This window comes from Larus michahellis, chromosome 1 (assembly GCF_964199755.1).
Source record: "Larus michahellis chromosome 1, bLarMic1.1, whole genome shotgun sequence".
In the NCBI taxonomy this organism is placed as follows: domain Eukaryota; kingdom Metazoa; phylum Chordata; class Aves; order Charadriiformes; family Laridae; genus Larus; species Larus michahellis.
In genome coordinates, this window is record NC_133896.1 from 198,821,284 (window position 1) to 198,847,484 (window position 26,201).

A 26,201-nucleotide genomic window follows, 5' to 3' on the forward strand; every position below is an offset into this window, starting at 1 on the left:
AACATCAGGTTTTGTGCACAGAATTGTCATTCAGTCAATACCTACATACATGCATATTTCCCCCCACAAATTAATAATAGCGGATGTTGTGTCTCCTGACAGAGCTTGCTAAATTCTGTTCTTATACTCTTCTCTCCAAAAGTGTAGTTGCTTTAACTTTTATCATGTCATGACAGCAAACACAAAGATATGTCATTTTTCTTTTCTGTAATGAAAAGATGTTTTCTTTCTTAAAAAACAAATTTTCCTTTTTAGATTATTTTTGTTAATAATTGGTCATCATAGCTGACATGGACATCTATCCACAACTCTGAGTTGAACATGTTGAGTCCCAATAAGAAAGAACACCTTCTGGCTTGTTTTTTTTTTGGGAGAGAGTGTTTGCTGTTTCTTGTAACATCAAAGTAATGCTTTGATTGACATAATTACAAAAGTTTAGTAATTGTCTGGGAAATAATTCTCCATTAACTAAAGTTAGTCATAACCGATGGTACCAGTGAGATTTTTTCATAACATGGTCAGTCATTGATGCTATCTCTCTAGAATGTCATGCCTTTTACCTTAATGAAGGGAGGGGGTGAGAGGGTCTTTAAAACCCATTATAGAATTTGTTTTAATAAAACACTCTCTGTTTTAAAACGTCTGTTCTGTAAATGAGCTATTCCCTGGAAGTGTTAATACATGAAGCAAAACAAGTAGCTATCCTAAAAAGCTAACAATCTGAGGACATGAGAAACAAAAGGGGAAGAGAGGCAGGTCATCTCCACGTCTCGAAGAGCTCAGATGTGTGGAGGTAGTGAGTCGTATGTGCTAGCTGTATTGACCACATGTGCTAAAAACACAAGGACAGGAAAGTTTAGGATTTGGAATATGACTTAAGTCTAAAATGATTTTATTCTAGCAAAAGTCACAATGTATGAGGAGAAAAGCCTTGGTTTATCCTCCTATTGCCTATGTATTTAGATTCAAACAAATTAGTTCAGGGAACTATTACTAATTCTTCTGTGTTTTAAAGGTAAGAATCATAGATAGTTTGGGGAGTTTTTAATAACATACCTCAGTAGTTGCCCATACATAGTGTTTTGTAAACCGTAATTAAGATGCAAGCTAGAACACATGTTGCCCCAGATTCACAGTAGCGAACCTTACTCACTACTTTGACACAGAGCAGATGGCTTGTTATAATGTAGTTGTTGATGCGGTAAGAACAGAGAGACCTGACTGGTGTTGCTTATAATCGCTACCGATTAAAAGCCTGTAATGCCTTCAAGAAGGCATCACTATTCTCCCCGCCTGCTAAGGGTTTAGTGAGATCTTAGACTAAGGTGATATTTATGCTTAGAAGATGCCTGAATATCAATTGGATCTTAAATTGGTGCTTTTTATGCATATTTGTATGTAGATAGATTTTTCTGGAAGACCGGAATGAAGTATTTTTATGTAATTTGGTGCTTTTTGTGTAGGCTCTGGGCATACAAGACAAATGAAGAAAGGAAAAAGATATTAAAAGTGTGCTGTCTAAAAAGCTTTTCTTATTTTTTTTTCCTCCTTACTAAAATCTGATTTTCTTTGAGGAAAACTCTTTTCGTAGATAAAAAAGGATAAGGTACTTTGCCAAGCAGATGCAGTCCCCTTTGGAAGCGCTTGACTACTGTGGTGGCGAGTACTTCACAAAACCATGTGGTAGACATACAGGGATGCTGCACCAGGAACTAGATCATCCAAGGAAGCTGATCAGTAAGCTAACAGCTGGTAAATTGTATGCTTCTGACTCTGTAGAAGACTTAACAATAGCAGAGGAGGAGGAGACCAAAATGAAAGGGCAGCTTTAACTGTTTTAGTCATTAGTAAACAGCCTGGATGTGCTAGTGCTCTTCATGATGGGAATAGGCTAAGAATTACTATTAGACTGCCAGCTGGTTGAGAGAGCACAAGCGCTTAACTAACATGCAGTAGCAGAAAGGTGGATAAGCTGTGCCTTTCAGTATTCAACAGTGAATGCAGAGCACAATAAATAACTCAATCAGACCTTGTTTACAATATCACTCCATTAACTTCAGTCAGTTGACTTCAGCAGGCTTAGGCTGGGGATGAATTAGTGCCATAATGTTTAAATAGAACAAAAACATGTAAGCTTTGTATAAACATCTCTTACATTTTTGTTGAACGTTAAGGGTAACTCATTGAGGAAGGAAAAAATGGAAGTTAAAGCGTGTTCATTATTCTGTTCTGAGAGGTACAGCCACAGGTCAAGGTCAAACTGTTTGTTCTTGAAGAGCTGTATTCTGGATAAATTGTCATCAGCATCGCAATCCTTGATCTCTTATCACATAATTCTGTGTTTTCTCTGGGCTATTTTAGGAGGAAAACACTCAGAAAAGGTTGTGTTCTCATTCAGATCCAAGTTGCTTCCTTTTGCTAGAGTAAATGAGATCTATGGTCATTGAAACCTCAATTTTGATTAAATTTAAACTATCTTTTGCATCAGAGACAAAAATATATAATGCCCCGTCTCTTGCCTTTAATTATCACAGCTCAGTGATTTACATAGTGCTTTGGAATGGCAAAACTGGCTGACTGCCATGATACACAGTAAGCCCAGAGAAGCTAGGAATCAGTAGCTAATAATAAAAATTTAATTTTATGATATTTCCACCCAAGTGAACTGAAATATCTCTCTAAGTCAAGGTGCAACTCTTTGCCTCTTTCATGTCTTAAAAGATATTTAAGACTTTCTGGTTTGTTTTTGACATACTCTCTCAGGGCTTGAAAAATTTAATACTTTAGTGCTGACCAAGATACAGATTCATATGAGGTGAAGGACCTGTGAGCAGAGTCCCAAAATGACTCTAGAGTGAGAAGCTGCAAACTTACTTCCTGTTGCTGACATTTCCATTGGGATGTAGGTCCTGAAAAATCTTAGGGAAGTTTTTTTTATTTATTCACATAATATTCTTATTAATAGCTTAGGGATGATATGAGAGGATTTTCAGGGGACCATGTCACTCTTTATTTGTCTTTAGGGAGTGACTTCCTTTTTTCCTAGAATTTTTCAAGCTGTGTCTAGTTTAAATGGCGAGTAGTTTTTATGTTCGCTGTAATTCTCTACTTAAGTCACAGTGAGGTTTTTGTACTGTCCAGTAAACTGCATGGAAACAATATAATACAACAGTTACTGCAAGAGAAAATAAAATAGAAGACAGAATTGGATTCAGAAGGTTGTTGCCTTGTTCTTCCATTATTTCTGTTCTGTTGCAAATCAGGCTATTTTTGTAGTTGGTCGTCATTGTCCCTTTCTTGGGGCCTGAGCAGTAGAACATTTTAAAGATAGGCTTTGCATTGGAAATTAGTTTGTTTCTGAGGAAAAGTATAATATTATGAATCTCTATGCTCTCATAAAGAACTAAGAGGTGGACCTTTAATTTCCAAGAAAGTGGGGTGGGTTTTTTTTGTTTGTTGGTGTTTTTTTTTTTTTTTTTAATGCATTTTTTTCTTTATTTAGAGATCTCCCAAGGAATTTTCTAAATTGTCTAGTTACTTGTGTCTTTTTGGTGAGAACTGAAAAATAAATATGTACACTAACTTAAGTGGTCCTTAATTGCTGTTCCTGTCTTGCACAGTAGAAAGTGGGAGCAGGGGGAAAAGCAATTGGATAGACTTCTGCAACAAATATTAACTCAGGAATGCAGAGCACCCAATACATGGTTATTATGTTCAAATAACTTAAAATAAAAAATCACTTTCTAGAACTCTTATCTCAAAAAAAAACCCCAAACAAAACAAACCCAAACCAAAAATTCCCACTTGTCTCTCCTGAAAATCAGCATGTGGAACTAGATAATATCCATTGCAATTATCATTGTTTTGATTGCTTCCAGTCAATAGGAATTCTCTTGAAATGTCCATTTTTCCTGTATTTTTAATGCTTTGTGTTCACTTTTTTTTTCTCTTCCTGAACCTCATTTGTGGTCAAATTGAAGCTGATGTTTGTTTTCATCCAGGCTATAACTGAAAGGTTATTTTCAGCTTTGACTATGGTCTCACTGACCTATTCTAGTTATACAATTGTAATACCTCCAAGTCCAGATGTATTGTACATGGTTTCTGAAATTTCCATTATGCAGCAGGAAACTCAGTTTTCTGCCTCTGTTTTCTCATAGTGTACAAATAGCGCATTCAATATACTCTTCCTTGGCCATCGTTAGTTGTTCTTTCTTCTTTGTAATCATGGAACAGCTGCATTTGAAACTTCTGAGAGGGTGGGTTAAATCAAATTGAGCCTCACAAAATTGGTTAAAGATAGGAAAAAATAATCAATTGTGGATTGAGAAGGGGTGGAGGATATCTGTTTGCTCCTTGGATTTGGAAAAAGCAGCTATGTATGGAAATGGTTCCTTGGAATTGTATTTTCTCCTTTGTTAGCAGCAGTAGTATTCGCTTTCAAATCTGAGATGTTAGGTGTTTCACAGAATAAGCATTCACAAACTTTTTAAAGACGACTTTGAACTGTCCTAAATAATATTTTAAAATATTATGTAAATACTGTCTCTATAGAATATATTAGATCAAATGTTGCATTAGATCAGAATTAAATACAAATTTAAGTAAGTGCCTGGCATTATCATTATTCACAGTTGTGTAGTGAGCTTCTAAGCTTTAAATACCGGTTGATATGAGAGGTTGAAAACAAGGTGATGGGCTTATCCAGGGGCAGCTCTTGAGAAGAGATGGCAGGACAGTAACAGAGATGGTTTCACGCACACAGTGCTGATTTCACTTTTAAATTCTGGAGCCCGATGTTGGGATGCATGTCACTAGAAGATACTTTTAGGGAGATAGAGATTGAAAAAATAGAAACAGACACCACCTTCTCTCTCCTACTCACCTTCTTTCCCACTTCAGAAAGAAAACCTGGAGTGCTCTTTTCTGCTGTTACTGTGTGTATGTTCTGAAGTCACACAAAAGCCTGTGTTTGTTGCTGCAGGATGGGATGGTTCCAGTTTCACTGGGAGTCGTTCCTGAGAGCAGAAGCTCTAAAACATCGGAGTTACCAAACCAGCTCGCTGTGGCCGTGCTCACCAGAGCTAACCAGTTTGGTCAGCAAGCGCAAGCTTCTCATGGGTGCATTGTCATTTGATGTAGTTTTATTATTATTTCCACTCTTGTGTTTTGAAATGACTGGCTCGGCGTGGTATACCGATTGCCAAAATGATCTCTACCAAAATTTCATGTTAATCTGAGTATATCAGTTTCTCTGTTTCTTGTTTTGGTCACTTTATTTCCAAGTGAAAATACAGTTACTCTAACACTGGGTTGGAAACAATAAACTTTGAAAATAGCAAACTTGAATGCCATGTGGTTAACTTGTTCTGCTGTTTTGCTACCTATTTGTATTTAAGTTCAGGTCAAAAACATGGTCTTCTGTATGTTGTAGTTTACTCCTTACAATTCTGATGGACTTAGACAATTCTATCATAATATAAGAGAGATTTATTTTGCATGTGCTAGGTGAAACTGCCCCGTCTCTGGCTAATGAGTAATCAGAGTAGGTCTTTGTCTGAATCTTTCCTTTTGGAGTGGATTTGATTGGGGGCCAGCAGAAGGCAGGTTAATTCTGTACCCAACAATTAAAGCACGCACCTGGGATACAGCAGACAAAATTCCATTTGAGCTGAGAAGACCAGATACTTTTGAATACTTGCATTATTTCAGGTAATGGACTGCCTCCATTATCTCGTACTGCTTGGGGAGAAGTTATTCCTGGGTGGTCATTTGTGGCTCTCATTTCATCAAATTATTGAGAAGCCTTTTACTGATAGAATCAGTATGTTTCAAGAAAAGGTTATTGTTCTGTTTTTACTTTCTTATTAAAACTGATTTTCAGTGAAAATCCTTAACTGGATCCAGCTGACATTTTGATATTTTGTGTTCACCCCCCTCCAAAAGAAAAAAAAAGAGGCAAAACCAGCCTTGTCCTAGGAATGCTAATAGTCAGGATAGTAAAGGAAATAGTATAGTATGTAAATGCCACTGGAATCCATTGTATTCCTCTGGTTATTTATGATAGTGTCTGTATTAATTTAATTTGAAGAGCAATGTTTCATAGACATTTCTTCTTAAAAGATAACCCTGGAACTCATAGGAGGATACTGAAGAATATATTGCCATTGTTTCTGTGTTATTTGGACTGAGTGAGGGAGTGGATGAAGTGTGACCGAGCACTATGATTTTAAGTTCAAGAATGTCCTGGTTTCCATAGAAACAGCTAGCTCTATTGTAGCTACTGAGTTAAATGCTTATGGGATTTTGCTTTTTCCTCCTCTAAATAAAATTTGATTATGCTTCAGTTTGGTTTTCTCTTTCCCTTCACTTCAAACTTCTCTGAAATTCGCTAACTTATTTTTTATCAGTGCAAAGCTTTCTTAGGCGTTCCTTGTTTGAAGAAAGCAGTTGCACATAAAAATGTATTTGTTTCTCTTTGTAGTAATCTAAAGATGAGTATGTCATTGTAACTGGCTATTAAGTTAATCTTAATCTTGAATAGGGTGATGTGGGGTGCTGTCACACTTTCATGGTGTCATGTGGGGATCGCCCTAATTCCACAAGTGGTGTGGCTTTGAATGAGTGACGCGGGTCTGTCAGCCAGCTGGCAATGGAACTTCAGAGCTTTGTTCAGTCACATTGACAATTTATGTTACTTCTCATGTTCTGCATCCGCTTTTTTTTCCTGATATGAAGTAAATTTATTATAGGTGCAAGGTATAGGTGCAAAGCCCCTTTGTGCATCTCAAAGCTAAATGGAGGGGTTCCGAGTGTTGCCAAATGCAAATTTTAGGTGTTCAGTTGAAGAAGTGCAGTTACGTTACCTGTATTCCCTATAAAGTATCTGTTGAAAATAGGTGTCTAGAAGTGTGATTCATAAAAACTATAGTTTTATTTATTTTGCCAAGTGACTCTTGAACAAGAGTCCAGAATCAAGGATCTCTTCTTTCTCATGAGAATGCTTGCATTGTTGAGCTACAAATTCATACTTCTTGCTCACTTACTTGCCTTCCTTCTGCACCTGTGTCTCCATACCTCTACCAGCTAGGTAGAAGGAGCTAATATTATTATTCTAGATGTGTCTCTTAAATTCCTAAAGCTCTTGAAATCTTCAGAGGGCTGCTTGGGAAAATGACATTGCATCCAATGATCATGAGCTGACACAGTTAAAATCAAATGGAAGAATAAACAAAGTAGCAATGTACATAAAGGCTTTGGATTTCAAGGGGGCAGATGCTGAGTAAACTAAGTGTAATAGGTTACTTTAAAGAGCATATCTGAAGAATTTGCATGCTTGGTATTTCTTCGGGTCAAAGACATTAAAGGTATAAAATACTTGCATGCTCGATGAGTGAAAGGATGTAGAGAGAGAGAGAGACTTTGAATTTGACAGATGAATAACCACCTCAAGAAGGATATTGAGAAGGAACAGAGAAGAAATAATGGATTAAAAATCACAATATATATTTACCCAAGTTAGATTATGATGGATTCATCGGCCAGTTTTCTTTGGAAGGGGAGTGTTTTGCAGAAGAGGTGTAATCTGTCTGGACTTCAGTGGGTAGTTGATGTTGTGTAGGAAAGGATTTACTTGGGAAGGCAGGGTTTGATAGTGTGATTTGGGTGGAGAAGATGATAGGACACTGTTCAATGTGGAAGTGTCAGGCCAGCAGTTTTGCTTAGTGGAATTCTTTAGAGATTAACTTTGGGAACAGCTATCTTTCTGATGCTTTCATTTATGCCACTGACACAACGAAAATCAGTATGCTGATGAAATTTGTTGATGATGAAAATTTGGAGGCACCAATAGTACAGAGGTGATCATGGTGTTGTATGGAAAAGATTGGATTATCTCAAGGACTGAATTGATAGGAACAAAATTAATTGCATTAATATAAAAATATTTTGTATATCATGGGTGGTTAAAAGCAATATTTTGTAATGCAAGCTTGAAGGCTTATGTCATGGAAGTGACTGGACTGAAGAAAAGCATTGCAAGATCGCTGCATTGCAAACGTGAGACGGCTGTGATGTTCACGTGGAAAATGGAGAGGCGTTTGCAGTCGAAAAGGCGGTTCTAGTATCATTTTGTAAATTCCTGAAATATTATGTATAATTCTAATCATGCATACTTAAGCAAAAATGAAACTAAAGCAGATGCAGATTAAAGTGAATTCTAGAATTGTTCACTTTGGAAAGGACCTTGAGAAATTTTCTAGCCCGACCTCCTGCTGGAAGCGGGGTCACCACTGAATTCAGACCAGGTTGCTCGGGGCTTTGTCACTTGGGTCTTGAAAACCCCCAAGGACAGGGCTTCCAAAGCATCTCTGGGTGACCTCTTCCACTGCTTTGATGTCCGGAAGGCGAAAACTTTTTCCCTTATCACAGTTCAAAGCCTCGTTTCCATTTATGACTGTTGTCTGTTGTTCTTCTGTCTTGGACCTCAGTACAGAGGTTGTTGTCGTGGTAATTCAGGCATAGGAAGGCCTCTGATAAGAGCCCTCCAGGCTAACCAAGCTCAGTTTCCTTAACCTCTGTTGATGTGCTTCAGAGCTTTGAAGACAGTAATCAGACCAAGGGCAAGCCTATTAATGAGGAAAACCTTTGCTTGTTTATTTTAGTGAAGTGTGTCCTTGTCTGCAGATGTAGAAGAAAGCCACCAAAACCCTAAGGGGGAAAAAAGTCTATTGTAACTAAAGCACAAAGTTGGTCTGGCATCATTGAATGTAGCCTGTCCAAGAATAAACTTATGCTGGGAATTAGAAGAAAGCTCCACTTAATGGGACAGTCAGGTTCTAGAGCAGCCTTCCAGGGAGCGTAAAAACTGAAGTTCTTCATTATATTCAGGTGGATACATTTCCAGAAGGGATAACGTGGAATAATATATCTACCTTAGGAGTGAACTAGCATCTAGAACCTGCAGGTCTCTACTGACTTGGCCTGGGTAATGCTGCTCTTTCACTTGGACTGTTATTGAGGCTTGGTTCAACCTCTGACATGAATCTGGTGAAATTCGGTCAGTAAAGTGTACTGTGTCGTGCTGTGAGGTTTCTCTGTGGCCTGGAGTCATTAGGAAACTTTGATGTATCTTTGGAGAACAAACTTATTTCTTACAATTATGAACTTGAACTAGGAAGTAAATGTATTAGGTTTTGAGAAGTGAAACATCTGTCTGTATTTCTGACTGCCCTTATCCCATTGCTTTCCCTTCTGGTCCATTGTTAGTTTTTAACTCAATTTCACATCTGTTAAGAAAAGGGGAAAAAAATAGTCTTGTGTATGTATTTTAATCGACTGAAGAAAAGCAGTTAGTTTAAACTTGGGGTTGTATAGCATGTGGTCATATGACACTTCTCCTCCTCTGCGTTTTAATTGTAAGATGAGAAGAATCTTAAGCTGCTACTGGAGCATAAAATTGATAACAAAATAATTTGTTTAACTCAATTGATGGGAAGTCACTTAAACATCAAGCAACATCATGTGGGTTGTAAATCTCTCATTTCTTAATGTTTAAGTGACTTCACATTTATTTAACTTTAGCTGCGAAATTAGAAGCACTGCGGCACCAAGACGTTTCGTTGTTAATGCCTTAAAGAATGAACAACAAACTCTGTTGCAGATGCCTAGAACAAACAAAACACAACTTAGGCTACATCTGCATATACATGACCCAAATTTCTGTTCCAAAAGTTGTCGTCACGGTTGTGACTACAATCTTTGCAGATATATTTTTTTTATTATTATTATTTATTTACAGTATATAATTTACACAGAAATTCTTTATTGTGTCATGCGACTGCTGGGGTAGTTCCTGGAGCTGTACTGATGAAGCTGGTGTTGGCTGTGGTGGCGGGGGGGACAGCGGGTGAGGTTTGCACGCTTGAAGTCACAAACACAATGGGCTATTACATAAACGGGCAGAAGGGATGTCCTCCACAAATTGTATTTAATCCGACTTCCGATACTGTGGCTCTTCTTAACTGCTTTCAGCAGTAACCTTGCATTGGGGTACTATAATGCAGAAGTGTGAGGATACAAGTCTGTTCAGAGAATATCAGTTTGTTGTAGGAAAAGGCTGGAATTCCCTTTGGTAGCCTAAAAAAATATGTATATATAAAAAAAAATCAGGACGGTTGTTGTTATGTCACCTGTGGAAGGGCAAACTTGTCAGGGCCACAAGAATCGTGAAAGTGTCTCTGGACCAAGACTTGACAAGAATAGGTGGTGGGGCTTTAAAGCATGCAAGGGATACAGATACAACTTCCTTGCTAACTTTTAACATAGGAAATAGGATATAGGGTAGATAAGAGCACTAAGAATCCATTCGTAACTTGAAAAATTTAAATTTGCTGCTTTTGTGTCAAAATTTCTCTACCTAACCAAGATGTTTTTTCCTGCACTTTCCATTGAGTAAATGTGTATACACATATGGGCTTTTTTCTTTTATATATGAACTTTCATTAGTGGCACTTCGCCAGAAAGATTGTTTCAGATCCTCTACAGTTTGTTTGCTGTGGGGTTCTCGGGCCTGCAGAATAAGTAGTACAGCAGTTGCAAGCCATTAAATTCCTCAATGCTCTTGAAGGGAATGAGATTAGACTCTAAATTTAAAGGCAGGTTTGGGGTTTCTTTGCTTCAAACCCTTTGAGCTAGTGTGACGTGCAACTCAAGGCTAAGATTCCTTCAAGCCAAGATTAAGAAATATAAATATAAAGATATATTTATCATATATATACATATGTGCATATAGAGAGAGAGACAAACATGCAAACTAAATGTGTCAGTGGCATGCTGTACTATAAATAAGAAAATACTTTAACCTTTCATTAGAGCAGCTGTTCCCTTGCACTTGATGCAACATCTGCTTGACTGATTTAAGGATTTATTTTGGGCTTCTGCTGATATTTGGTGGTATTCTCTTTTTTTTTTTTTAATGAAAATATTCCTCCTGCATTTACATGCACTTTGTAGTATATCCTGTAAAACTGTTAGCTTATCTTGATGTGCCTTTTATATTTCATAGTAAGACTATAAGAAATGCTCTTCAGTAACAAAAAACTTCAGCACTATTAAGTTATTTGTCTTGGGGAGGTGGGGGGAAGGAAGGAACTAATGTTCTTCACACAGACACACCCCAACCCCCCGTTGCTTATATTGATTTTACATTATATATAAATTGCAGAAGTATGACTTATCAAATTTTCCAGGAAGCCAAGTTAGTTTTGATTATTTCTCTGTGATATTCTTCGCCTTTCTGTATTCAATTTAGTGTGCCTGGTAGTCTCAAAACTCTGTAGGGAGAATAAAAAGAAATGTGTCTCCTGAGCAGCACTAGTGCTGAGCAGCACTAATCATCTGGGTTTTCTTAATCTGCTCCGTGTAGGATCCAAATCAGACAGCTCTAGGGAGTTGATGGTTTGGTGTTATGTCTCCTGCCTAGGAAAGTGTTATGATCTTCAAAACAGATAATCCCCACCACAGATAAACTACACACAGATGAAGGAAAAGAAATCCTTAGGGTTTAGATTTGATGGGGCTCTGAGCAACCTGGTCTAGTGGGAGATATCCCTGCCCATGGCAGGGGTTTTGGAACTAGATGATCTTTAAGATCCCTTCCAACCTAAACCATTCTGTGATTCTATGATTTACATAACCTGCATAAAATCAGTGTTGAGGGACTGCTTGGCCAGAGGGAGCAAGCGAAGGGGGAGATCTCAGGAACCAGTTAGAGTAGGGGAAATGGATGTGGGGGGATTCAGGAGGGAGGCAGGAAGGCTGCTGGTGAAGGAGCTCCTCACCACTAGTGCCTACAACAGGCACTGCTGCCCAGTGCTTGGGGCTGGTTGGTTGGTTTGTTTTTTAAACAGGCAGCCCGTTCCCAAGTACAATAACAGTCTGACGCAGTCTAAACCTCCGAAATTTTTGGCAGTGTGTTGGTGTTGTAATGAGATGCATTAACGCTTAAAGGATAATTAAAGATAATGAGGTATAGAGAAAGTGGATTGGAGCGCAGCACACTATGCCTCTGAAAGCTGGAGCGTGGCAAGCTGACTTTTGATGAAAAGAGTGGATTTTCTACATAGACATTTTTATAGCTTCATCTGAATGCGTACACAGTAACTGATGTAGTGCCGTATTGCAAACTGTTGGTTAAATAGGAGAAATTAGGATTTAATAGAGAAATTGTGAGTGGCCTAACAGAAAGGACCTAGCCGAGAGGAGGGGGAAACCAGCTCAGAGAGAGCTCATTATTGGCATCATTATTGATCAGTTGTCAGCCAAGTCTTACGTTTCCTGATTCATTTAATGACAAAGGTACATGTAAAGGGATCTTGCTGCTGGGATTTGTTGATGACATGAAGCTTAAAAAATGCTTTTGATGTAGAGAGAAAGAAGTGTTACACAGAAATTTTGGGGGGATTGCATAGGCCATGGGCCCAGATGTGGGGGATGCCTGAAACATCTCTGTGGTGCAGAATATTTCTTTCCACCCAGCCTCCTTTCTCTGGGAGGGATGGAATAATAGGAGTGGGATGAAATCTGGAGCCTTGTGCTTTAAGGCGTCAACAAGCCAAAATGTCAGTTATAAGCTTGGAGGCTGAATAATTGAAAGGATCAAAGTAGAGAAGGGTACGAAGTAACTGAGCAAATGACAGGGTGCAGTTATGAAGAAGGTATCTGTGCTCTTGGGACACAATCACAGAAGATGTTTCCAGTATGCAGAGGAAATTACTGGTGATGTTATACAAGCATTTGGTGAGACATCATTTAGCATGCTTCGGAAATAGTCACTTGTTTTGAGGACAAAAGAGAAGAAATTAAAATATGCAGAGACAAGGTCCTAGGATGAATGGGAAAATGGATATCTCACTAGAGAAAGCTTGTTTTGGGTAGTCCAACGAAAGAAACTGTATATGGACGTGTCGTCTATACATACACAGGTGGAGACAGCTAAGGGGGGGCAAACTATTTAAACTGAAAGACAATATAAGCAAAACAACAAGTGGACATGGTCTGGCCATTGCTAAATTTAGGCATAACATTTTGAAGTTGTAATTCATTACAATAGTCAGGTTTTTGGAATAGTGGAACTTGGCTTTTTCTGCTAAATTTTGGTGAGATTTGAAAATAATTCCTTAATCATTCCGGAAATATCACAGAAAATGGAACTTTAATGTTTATAGCCAGGTGTGTTCTGAATTTTATGAATAATTGTCTTTGACTAAGCAGCATTCCTGCAGTTTCTCTCCTTTAAGTTTTTTTTTGTGATTTCCTGGTATGCAGTGATACTCTTAGAGTGACTGTGGGGCTTTCTCAGAGACAGCTACCACCTGGCTTCTTTCCTGGGCTAATGGCAGAACTCGTATTTTCTGAAGGGTGTTAGCTGGGGGACAGGGAGGGGAAACTAGCCCTTTTATGCTAACTCGTTTTATCCTTGCTACGCTTTGAAATAGACACTAGATTGCTTTTTTGGAGGGGTCATTTTCTTCATTGACCTTGAAGTGTGCGGGATGATAGAGATTGTAATTTGGATACCTCCATTAGGTGCTTAAAGATAGGTGGGATGAGTCGAAGCCAAAGCATTCAAGAGACAATAGACAATCTGTCTGGAGAGCTTCTGAAATAAGTGGGGAGTAAGTAACTGAGGCAGGGCTGTCATGTTGAGTGGATATGAAGTGCTGAGATTTTTTCACCGTGAAGAAGTCTTGAAAACTTGGGCATCACTGTAAATTTTCCCTTTTGTATTTGATCTAGAAAACCTCTTACTGAATTCCAACAAGGAAAGCTTTGTTGCAACTTAACTTAAAATGAGAGACACAGTTTTAGAGTGTGATTTGGAAAAAGGTATCTAAGCAGTTGATATGCTGAAGTCTTGCTAAAAGTTGATGCAATTTAGGTTTGTAGGCCAAAACATAAAAGCTACGAGACTCCTACTTGCCGTGGGCATTGGTAAGTGCTAGCTATCCAAACACATTTTGTGACCTTGCTAGGAGCTGCTTGAGGAGCCAAAATTTAATCTCTTTTGCATTGTAAGTAATGTCATAGTGAGTTCTTTATACAGGTTATTTTAATGCTATATGGAAAAGGAATTATATTCGGTAACTTGCGAATAGAAGAGAGGAAAATTATAGCTGAAGATGCTGATGGTTAGGTAAAGGAAATCGATGATAGAAAAACTGTGATGTGGTGTTATTACTCTGTTGCATGTGGATCTCAGACACTTTGCTGGTAGTGAAAGACAGTGGTTGAACAAAGTTTTGGGTTCAAAAGACTGTCAGAGGGATTCCAGTTCTGTGGCAGCTGGGACTGAGAGAAGATGCTGTTTGAATCCCTGATGTTTCGTAGGAGATGCAGTGAGTGAGATAAGGACTGGCAAATATCATACTGGCAGGAGTGTGCTAGGGATTTTACTGGATATTTTACGGGCTATTCAGGTGCAGATTTTCATATTTTTAGTGTTCTCTGTTCAGGTTAATTTTTCCAGTTTATATGGTTCCTCTTCATTCAATAAGATATGTTGCCAGTGTGTCTTGGCTGGAATTTTTTTATACTCTGCTGAAAGCTTTTTTTAGAGGCACAGTTGGTCCAGTCACTACCTATCAGAACCTTCTGGTGTTTATCATCAAAAATACCAGCTGTTAGAATTTAATCTTCCCAGATTATGTGTAAACAAACAAATTTTTATTGACTTCTTTGGCCCTATTTTTGACACCATCTTAAACTGTTCTTTCAAATCACTTTGGATCAATCTTCTTCTAAAACCAATGGCAACTTTTTATAACTTTAAAAAAAAGTAATAATAATCAAAGTCTTCTCTGGATAGTTTCCTCATACTGCATTATTTTTTTTTAACAGATAAATTTGCGCCTCATCTTGGTAAGCGGGAAAACGAAAGAGTTCCTATTTTCCCCGAATGACTCTGCTGCAGATATCGCAAAACATGTGTATGACAACTGGCCGATGGGTGAGTAGCTGTGTGGCTTTGGCTTTGTAACTGGCAAGCCAGGAGCTTCCCTGTATTATCAGACTAAAGCGTTAATAAACCGATGTCTGTTCTCAATATTCAAATTAAGTATGTTTATTATATGTCTGGGCATAGATTTATATAGAAATACAATTGCCTTCTTTTTCTCTGTTTCTTTGGTTGGGCAGTTTTTTAGATGTCTGGACTGTTTCCCATTTTATTTCTAAAATTTGCTTCCCCAAATTCTTTCTTTCCCCTTATCATTAAACTCTTTTCTTGATCAATCTTGCTTGAGGATCTGGTAAATGTGAGGACATGTTGGAGATATGAAACCTCTTATGTGAGAATAGCTAATGTAAAACATGGCATGTCACGGGAATGCATTAGTGGAATTAGTCTGAAGTCCTTATTCCTTACGGCCTTATCTTGGAAAGCATCTGTAATAATTTCCAGGAAAAAATAAAATACAAAAGAACATTTTAAGAGCCATTAAAAGACTGAGGGAAACTGAGGTTGTTTGTATGAATATATTTAGTCTTATGTAGGAACGCTAGCTTCAGAAAATGGAATTGAAAACTTAAGATGTGTATTCACATATGTAATAGTTCCACAAAAACAAAGTGTTTCTGTTCTCCCTGACTTCAATTTCATGGGAAAATAGCCAAAACACAGACATAGTATTATATACCACAAAAGAAGATGCTTCTTTTGGTACAAGACTTCATTTGGGTTACTGTTTTGATGTTAAAAAAAGGCTACTGTTTACACAAACTAAAACATTGCAATATCTGTTTCTGTGGTGCCTTTCTCAAAGGTATGGTGGATGATAATTCATGCCAAAAAGTTAGTGGTGATAATCCACATTGTAGGCCTTAAACTGGTCTTTGAGGTCAAGAAGAACTGAGTTTCAGGGGACTTGTTTGCTGATTGTGTTGCTGGGATGCAGCATTATGTATTTAGTAAAATATATAATAAAGAAGGAGGGGTTTAGTCCTCTGAAGTATTAGATATAGATGTAAAACACTCTCACACTGAGAAATCTGGATGCTGTAGCACCTGTTTACCTACTGTATGTATTTTAATGTGTGCCTACAACACAGTTGTCTTGACCAAATGTTCTTTGTGTACTTTTATCTGAATTAGTAAAGGCAGAATTATTTTGGTTTTTTTGTTACTCAGGTTCATTCCTCAACTTGTGGTCTCATGTTCCAGGTCTTGTGAAGAGCTTGAAGGTTGCAGATTCTGAGCTCAGAGTTGGGAATGAACCCAGACTTTAAAGTCTCTTTTTAAAGAAAAAGAAAAGTAGAACCTGATTGGGAGGACTCAGTTCAAATACCTGCTGTCCTGGGGGAGTGCTCTAAATCTTGATGAATATTTAATTGCCTGTGCAAAGAAGAGTAGTGTCAGTTTAAAAGACTGAGGAAAAATCTACTTCAGAATAGTGTATAGGTTTTCACAAACATTAGCCCACTAGCTGTTTTCAGTCTGAGAGTGCTCTTTGTCACAGGACTGAGAAATCTTGATGAGGACTAAGGTTTCCTTGAAATAGAGATGATATGAAATGATTTATTATTTTTTTAACAACCATTTTGACTTGTCATGATCTTTTGGGGGAAAAAAGTCATGAAATATCCTCAGTCACACGCTGGCAGAATTAAGGCAAACCTCTCCTCCCCTCTTTTGGCAATACAGTTGTTAATTAAATTGTTAATTAAGGGTCTCTTGACTTGTAGTGGAAAATGCCAAATTTATATTGATTTATATCATCTAGGTAGGTTACCTGTTCTCTTCCCCCTCTACCTCTCCATTTTCTTCTAAATAATATTAACTTTTTTCTTGTACAGCAATTATCTGCTGATCTTTAAAAAAAAAAAAGTTGTAGGTAAATATTTTTTCCTTGGCTCATTTAGTCATCAGTGGAAATTAAAATTTGAAATCATGTCAGAAAGAAATGTTTCAGACTGCCAGCCAAGAAGCAAAAATTAAAAGGATGGGTAAATTGGCAGCTTAACAATCAGCAAATACCTGTGCCAGAATATAGTCTGTCTTCTTTTGGTTGCTGTTTTACGTCATTATGGCAACGTAAACTGGCTGATCTTCTCTTTACAGCCATAGTATAGTGGAGTCCAGACTCTGTGAAGTAAAAAAAATAAAAAATTTGGTATCTTCCAAAAAATTGTTTAACCTAGCAATGTGAAAATTCACATTCTTAATGTAGCCCACTTCAAGCGCAGCAAAAAGGGCCTGTGCTTGAATTGCAAGACAATTGAATCAGATGCTGAGTGGAAATACTTGAAATTCAAATAGCTTTGGTTGCCTAATTTGATCTAATCTTATAAACTAGGCACATGGCAGCACCCGGGGATATTGCAGGTTCTGCTGTTGGTACCAGCCCTGCCTCCGCCGTGTTCTGGGGCTGCGACGGCTCCTGCTGCCCGCGTCCCTGCCTGCTTGCTTTTTTGCACCAGATGCCTCTCTGTATGCTCTCCGCAGCCGTGGCTTTTGTTTTAAATGCTTTCCCCTTCTCCCCTTTTCAGTTCTTCTTCTTTTGTGGTGCCAGTTGCTACTCGGCCGTATGTTAATTGTATGTTCCCAGTGAACAGGTTGGTTTCTGTTGCTTGTCGTCATCCCTTGCTGAATATTCATTTTGGTATATAAACACTACAAAAGCAGAAAGAGAGAACATTTGTGAACAGCTGTTACCAGATATCTGGTCAGCTAAGAAACAGAAGACATTGTATTCCCAGCGAGCCCATTTAAATTCAGCATTTTAAGGTTTTATGATATTTGTTCTGGAAGCAAAGTGCAGATTTATTTGTTGTTTGCGTTGAGACAGGGAACAGTAAAAGAGTAGGAAAAGATCGTTTAAGCTTATAAATGATTTATGACAGCTTAAGCATTATAGGAGATGCATTATAGCAAAATGCATGCAAGCTTTTCCCGAATCACTGTTTGCCACATAAAACCATCCACAGATTGTTCTTTGAGAAGTTCCTTAAAATGTATCCGTCTGTGTCGGCTCTGTGAGAACCCTCTGTTCAGGCTCTCCCCAGCCACCGTTTGGGGCTGCTCAGGTCACTGGCCCCTCTGGACATTTAGCTGGTCGGATCTGGCCATCATCGAACGCCGCCGAGCAGCCTGCGGAGCCTTTCAGTGCTCTCATCTGAGAATCCTATTTCAAATGACCCATCACATGCGCTTTCGCTGTGTGTGTGGCTACTTCCCATTGCTGGAGAATGGCTCCAGTTAGACAACTAGCTGGTGAGGAGGAGTACGGCTTGAGAATCTTCTGAATGATTCTATGATTCTATGATTCTATGAATGGGAAGAAATTAAGGCAATTTTAGCCAAGTGGATATTAAGCCTCAGGAAGCAACTTGCGCTTCTGAAATATTTTGTATAGGACTTGTGTATGTGCTAAGTATCTCATAAAATCTGTGAAGTAAGTTAGTAATGTTTATACTCGCAGGCATAAAATTATGTGTTTCAATGCCCAATGTCAAATAGTAAATTTAAGAATAGATTTCAGGAGTGCTAGCCTTGAATTATCTTTCTGTCTCTTCAGCCGATGCTCTCTTTAGTGTTTCATGCAAGAGTCCTGCTCTTAGTTTTCTTCCTGGGTAAAGGTGAGAGATACAACAAAAGATGTGTCTATTACAGCACACCTGTGAAAATTCTCTCGTTTCTTTTCAGATTGGGAAGAAGAGCAAGTCAGCAGTCCAAATATCTTGCGGCTTATTTATCAAGGGAGGTTTCTTCATGGCAATGTGACATTAGGAGGTATGAAAATAATTTTCATTATGCGTGTTAGAGCCAGGCAAAGGAGATATTTATTTACAGTGCAGTAAATACTACTATACTGTTCAAGATAACAGTATGGCTTGCTATATACTATTTTTCCTCTGCATGGAATGACATTGTATCTCATTGTGTATTTTTGCATCTCCTTACCACTAGTTAAACTTTGGGAGGTACCACCTGCTAAGTCAAGTCTTCTCTTGCATAAAGAAACTGTAATGCTGCTTTTCTTTGTTGTCTTTCTAAATGGAATATTTTGTTGCACCTCTCTTACACTGCACTCGCAGGGTAAACTGCTTCACAAATGTCTGAAGTATTTTAAGATGTTTGATGAACTTTATAATAATTGGTTAAAAAATACTTTAAATCTTAGTGCAATGAAGGAAGACAGCCTATGAATGAGAATGAGGGGAAGCATTCTTGCTGTCCAGTGCTCTCCCAGGGATACAATTGCATAGTTATGTGAAAACAAAAGTAAATGGCTTCACTTCATATGCTAAGGAAATGCAATTCAACCGTGCCCCCTTGTGGCAAGTTGTTTTCCACAATTATATCTTTTGATGGGTATCTTAGAGATATGACTCAAATTTGTAACAATAATCTTTCCTTTTGTAGATAAAAGTTGCCAGTGCGAATATCAACTCTATCAATAACCAAGCAAATTGAGACTCTATTCTCTGTGCCAGTTTAAAAAGAAATTAATACTTCTGCGTTCTCTGTATGTTCAGGTTGTTCGTGCATTTGGCACTTGAGTAGCGTACAGAGAGGAGAATATAATAAAATAAAATCACCAATGAAATGTTCTTGAAGTTAAGATGAACCTGAAAAGAGTATTTCTGGACTGCTTATGGAGATCTTTCCATGAAGAAGTGACTGGGATGATATAGCCATTGATTCGCTTTCTACCATTACTGATGTCGGCTAGTGATGTACTTTTAGAATAGATTTACTCTCCATATAAATCAATTTTTAATAGTGCTATATGTACAAAAAGATCGTTGTCAATTCAGCTGGGAGAACTCTGAAATTTTTATTCACTGTTTAATTTGTTGTGTTTACCAGGGGCCAATGAGTGCATCTAGTAGCAGTTGCAGTAGTGTTGAAAGGCAAATGTTCAGTCTTGGATCATCTCTGCAATTAGAGATCCTAGTCTTACCCTACATTTTCCAGGCAAGGATAGCTAAATGGGATTTTCTTTGCCATTCATCTCTAGGTGTTTCTCTTGGCCACCAGTGCTTGTTCCCTTTAGTAACGTCTGTCTAAATCTGAAACAACTTTGAATATTTATTTAATATATTGTTTAATGAGTTGAGCTGAAAAATAATAGCTGTGTGCAGCTGACTCTCACATTTACTCGGGTCTATGGATTTTGGATTTTGGTCTATGGAACACTTACTTGGATTCATTTTAGTTTGTTCTTAATCATTCATGCATTGCAATTTAATCATCATGATTTCACCCTAAGGATCTTACACGTGTATTAGCATTTTTCAAAGATCTTTTTGTTGCTGTATTGTTTTAAGAAAAGAAAAAAATTCCTAAAACGTTGGCTTACTTCAGTACTAATGAAGTTATCTGGAGTGAGATTATACAGCTGAAAGGGGAACAACAATTCATGAGGCAGACTGAAAAGGCTGTTACTTCAGTTTGTGGTGTTCATTAGATGTAACCCTAAGCAAACTAGTTGTCTTTAAAGGGGGGAGGGGGTGGAGTGGAGGAGGAAGGAAATTTCTTGCTATATGTAATATTTAGTTTCCTATGCTGTTATAACACCATTCTATTAAGCTTTTCTATCTGCAGCTCTCTATAACTGAGTTATAGCACTTAATGTTTTATTTGCTTTAGGTGATTAGGAAATATTGACTGGAATTTGGACCTACTGTGTACTGAAAGTCACTCTATCAACTAGTGAAACAAAAGTTTCCAAGGAGACAGTTTGGTGTTTTCTTTTTTAACAGGAGTCCATTTTTGTTCACATTTAAAAATGACATTGTAATGTTCTAGTTGTAACCTCACATGTCTACGTAGCGTCCTATGAATTTGAGACTCCTTTAAACTAGGAAGCATTAACAAATGACAAATTGATAGGGAAAAACTGGCTTCTGAGTCGAAAAGTTTATTTTAAAGAAACTGTCTCTTTTGCCAGCTTCTCTGAATGGACTGTCACTACAAGAACAGTAGAGCTAATGGCACTGGAAGTGGTAAAAAAAAAAAAAAATCATGAAAATAATAGACCCCTCTGTAAAGCTTGCTGTGCCACTCTGGCCTGCAGTGCTTGAGCCACACTGTTCTGTCTTGTCCTGCCAGTGTGAAGGGTTGGGGAGTTGGCCAGCAAGGCAGAGTCTGTTGTTCAGGTTCCAACAGGAAATTTCATCCTTCAGCTAAATATTTGGCCTGCAGTTTGCATTTGAAATAATATTAATTAGGGAGGTAATACATAATTGGCAGTTCTCTGTTTCTTCTTAGATAATGGTAATCAGCAGCGTTTTACTTCCTTATTTATTGGGGAGGGGGAAGGGAAGCCAGCCCCCTCTGTGCCATACATACACCAAAAGAGGTGGTGAAAAGTAAATTGTGACAATAGAAAATATGGAATGAAAGTGGAATGAAACAGACGGGAAATGAATTAAATAAAAACTTAGTGTAAGTGAGAGAAAGGGGTGGAAGATCAAAGACAAGAGCAAGAAAGGATTACTGAGCATAGGTTAGGATGCTCAGATTCTGTCATGGTTCTCCAAGCAAGAAGCTGGAAATTGCTAATAAGAAGTTGTGTGAACTATGCAAACTACTAGCTGAAATTAGTTAATTGAAATATTAGCATACTTTTACTTGATTACTGTAAATAATTAATCTCCACAGCTCACTAATCAAGTCTCTTCAAGTGCCCTGATATTATGAAAGATGTCCCTAACGTGATTAGTTTGTAATATTTTTCTCTTTCTGTAATGGCTTTTTAAGAGTTTATGTCATGAAGACAATCCTTTTCCATTGAGTTTAACAGGCTGTTAATATGCTCTTTGCAGAGTTTTCAGTTGTATCACAGAATCAAGTACCCAAAATACTTCAACCTTGTCAGACTCTAAGCTATCAATAGCTTCTGGTTGCAGGCAGTGCTACAAGTCAGCTAAGCAACTTTCAGTTCTGACTTTCTGTAGAGATCACTAATTCCAAAGTTCAAAGAAGCTCGTGGGTCTGTGTATCCCTCCGGATGCTTACACCTGCGTTTTAATCATAACTTGCCTTTTTTCAAGCAAATAGGCAATGAATGTGATTTAATAGCAACATTATAACTAGGCTTGTATTGAATACATGTAGTAACCAAATACTAGGTTTACTTATTCCAACCCCGCATGGCAGGGGGGTTGGAACTAGATGATATTTAAGGTCCCTTGCGACCCAAACCATTCTATGATTTATTTTTTTTTTTTATTACTGAATTTTGAATCTATGCTGTAGTGATTATGATAGAGAGGCATTTTTCTCTTCAGTTACCTTCAGGTTTATTGGGCATCCATTATTCATTTATTCGCCTAAAAAATGCCTTGGTGCACTGTATGCGAAAACAGAAGATGTAAATTGAATTTGAGAGGACAAATTCTGCTCTAGTCAGAATGATTTGTGGATTTAGGGTTAAATTCTTGTTACATTTATCACTAACTTTTTGCCTCTGTAAGGTGGGGGAGAGGACAAAACTTAGAGCATCTTTACTTTACACTTCTCAGAAAAGTAATCCAGAAAGATGCTTAACCTTAAGAGTTGGAGTGAGGAAACAAAACTAAAGTTATGTAAAGAACTTATAAAAATAACGCTTCCCCCCACCCCCAATAATTGGAAGAAGCCCAAGTTCAGAATATTGAATCTGTCTATGAGAATCTGCTAAAGATAATGAGCAACAGAGAATCCTTTCATTTCAAGGCGACTAGAAGTTTTGACAAATATTATGCTACAGTGCTAAAACCATAAATACAGCATTGTATTTATTGTATTTTTATTGTATTTATTAAATCAGAATGTGAAAATTATCATATTAGTTTCAGCAAGAAGCAGAGCGAATTGTGGAAAGCTGCAATTTTGTTATTTTGTGTTACTAAAGCTCACAAAGGCAGCATTGTGTGAGCTACCTTGTCTGATTGAAAATGTTTTAAATCTGGTATTTTTCACATGCAGATGATGTTAAATATTAATATTAAAAGGCAAGATGCAGACATTTTGTATTTCAGAATACCTGTATCGAAGTATGTTATAGGAAAATCTGTTTTGTAGCAGTGGCCCAGTGTTTTGATGTCTCAGGAATAACAATTTAGTGGCTGAATTAGCCACTTTTTTGCATCCTTATCAATAAGGAGTGCGTAGCATCTGAGTCTTGGCACAAATGCCTACTCCTTCTGTTGCTGAAAAAAGGAAGACTAAGTTTCCTAACAGGAATATAATGTTTCTAAGAACACCATGTTTTAAGTTATTGTTACAGGGTCCCAAGACCCTGATTTGCAAAGCTTTAGCCAGAAATGCCTTTGTAGATCTATTTAGTAAGAAGTTCAAACCTAACAGTGTGAACTTTTGAACAGATGCTAATCCAATTATAGTTAGTTTCCATTGAGCGTTGTGAAGAAGGCGACTGCTGTAATGTATTTAACAAACCTCCCTTTCTCCTTTTGCAGCGTTAAAACTTCCTTTTGGCAAAACAACGGTGATGCATTTGGTGGCTAGAGAGACATTGCCAGAGCCAAACTCTCAAGGTACGCTGTGCGCTAGAGGTATTTCTTACCTAAGTGTGGGGCAAAGCTGTCAGATTGCTTGCAGGCTTTTTGAGTATTTCATAGTAGAGAAAAGTCAAGTCCTGGTGGTCTTCTGTGAAGCAACTAATGGAGTGCTTTTGTACGTGTTGTTTATAAAAAAGCTAAGAAATTAACCTTCTGGTTTAGCATTTTTGTAGGACGCAGAAGTTTACTCAAACCTTAAAAGCTTTTGTGTTTATTGTTAAAAACTATTGATTTATTTTTCAGTTATGTATGCATGTGTATAATAATAATAAAAATAAATATATTTAACTTAAAATAATAAAAAACATACTTGTATTAAGCATACTCACACACAAAGCAACCTAATTGCTTTAGAAATGGCATGTAAGCAAAACTTCCTTCTTGCTCCACAGGTCAAAGGAACCGTGAAAAAACTGGAGAAAGCAATTGCTGTGTAATCCTGTAAACCCTGTTAGCTTTACCTGCTAAGTGTGATGTAATATAGTCTTTGTCTTTCATGCTGCTGGAATAGAAGAGGCCCTACCTTGCTTCAGACACCTGTAGGAAGAGCCTGTCTGTAAATCCACGGAACTGAAATATTACACGAACACTGTCTCATTAGTCTTTTTTTTTTTTTTTTAAAGAGAAAGATCTATGAACACTTTCATTGTTTTTTGTTTAGTTTTTTAAATTCCTGCTTTTTGTTTGTTGAATAATCTTTAACAGTACATCAGTTCTTGAAGGAATTTAATCTCTGGAAAAGTTAATGTGTTGTTTTCCATAGCAGGAATAATTTTGCTACCACAAAAATTTCCATTAACCGGATCTAACCAGTCAAGCTTTCTAGATGCAATTTGCACTAAATATGGTTGACGGTATATTTCTCATCAACAATCTCTAACAATATTTGAGACACCTAGTAATAACATACAATGTAGAATGCAACACTGGAAAATAGTTTATCTATAACTAATACAAATTTCACTTCTGGCCAAATCAAAGGAAAAACTGTTAAGTCAATTCTACCTAAGTCAACCTTGGTGGCCGAACTGGCACAGAATACTAACTAAACCAAGTCTAACTATATATATTTTCACTGCAACAAACAAAAAAAAACTATGTGCCTGTAATTTAAAAGCACTCTGTAGAGGGCTGATGAAACTGATTTTTTCGTTACTGCGTGCACTCTGATCTCGTTGGTTAGTTGAGTGCTTACTCAGACAGCACAAACAAGCGCAGAGAGTGCATTTCCTAGCCTTAATATGGGAGGGGTAATTTCCTGTAGTTCATAGGCTTTTATTATTGTGCATACATGTTAGAAAACATCATTTACTAATCAATTTTATGTATTTGAATATTGGCAATTTGGTGTTTTTAAGTCGTTTTCTCATCTGTACCTTAGTGTCCAGTGTCATGCTTACTCACTAGAGACTTCAAAAGAATTATTAAAGTTTAAAAAGCAAAAAGAAAAACCTCTGCCATAGTACTAGTTTTGTTTCTTTACGTAATCTGCATTTGGGTGTTAGTGCTTGCAATTGTATTAAAATCAGAAGCTGATTTTTGAAGGCATACATAATTAAAAAGGATGCCATTCTTTTGTTTCATATCAATAATTTAAATGTTGATATGCTAAAGAAATTTGCACAGCACTAAAGCATGAGCTAGTTTCATCTAAATCTGTACAAAATAAAAATAAATAAAAATTAAAAAAATATAAAAGATTTTATATTTTTTTCACTGGGGAGGAATTCTTCCTGGGTGAAATTACAAATATGTGTAGAATATATTTAATAAAAATCTTATAAAATACATAACTATAGAAGTTAAATATAGATTGGCGTGTAGTATAATAGAACAATATTCCATATAAATAGCTTTAGCCTTTAAAAAAAAAAAAGAGTCACAGGTTGACATTGTGTTCTGTACTTAAGTGTCCACAACTCTTACAGATGTTCTGTGTAATCGTTTTTTCGAATGATTGGCATCATTCAAATGTAATCAGGTTATTTTATTCATTGTTACTGCTTTGATGAAATGCTTTATATGCAGTAGATTTACAAAAATATTGTTCATACTGATCAGAATTAAATTTGTATAGAGCAGAGTTTTAAAACGAATTGTAAATAGCACTAAACATTTTCTTTCTGCAACCTGTACTGATAGACTCTTCTGTAAACTAAATAAAAGAATATTGTAGTGCATTTTGGTGGTGTTCAAAGGGTTGTAATTGGGTCTGTAACTACTTTTAATAATACTTCTTAATCTCAAAACTAAGTAAGGACTCCATTTTATTTATGTTTAAAAAAGGGGGGGAGAGGGGCAAGCAAAACCTGCTGAAAACCGCTCAACACCTTAAACACCTCAGTAACACAGGCTCAGATGGGAAATGGCTATGACAGTAATGATTAAAGAAAAAAAAAGAAACAGACGGGGACAGGGCATGTTTTGTTAGTTAAACAAGTCTTTCAGATGCATTGATTTTGAGAAAAGAATGTTTGAACTATAATCTCCGTTTGAAAAGGTAGCGAGGTACTTCATACAGTATAAATACATGAAAATCCAGTAGCTTCTAGTCAAAATATTTGGTGAGCTTGAATAGCAAAGTATGTGGAGTTCCCTTTTGTTGAGATGAGTAAGATGCATATATGTGCATGTCC

General features: G+C 37.2%; 1 protein-coding gene across 1 annotated transcript in view; it reads left to right on the forward strand.

Moving 5' to 3' along the window:
• The window catches only part of UBL3 (ubiquitin like 3), a 58,403-nt gene extending 33,176 nt beyond the window's left edge, over positions 1-25,227 (forward strand). The window contains exons 2-5 of the mRNA XM_074568364.1: positions 14,899-15,007; positions 18,701-18,787; positions 23,464-23,541; positions 23,958-25,227. Of these exons, the coding sequence (XP_074424465.1) occupies positions 14,899-15,007; positions 18,701-18,787; positions 23,464-23,541; positions 23,958-24,010 (327 nt within the window). The 3' untranslated portion in view covers positions 24,011-25,227. The remainder of the gene's footprint in view (positions 1-14,898; positions 15,008-18,700; positions 18,788-23,463; positions 23,542-23,957) is intronic.
• Positions 25,228-26,201: the final 974 nt, after the last annotated feature.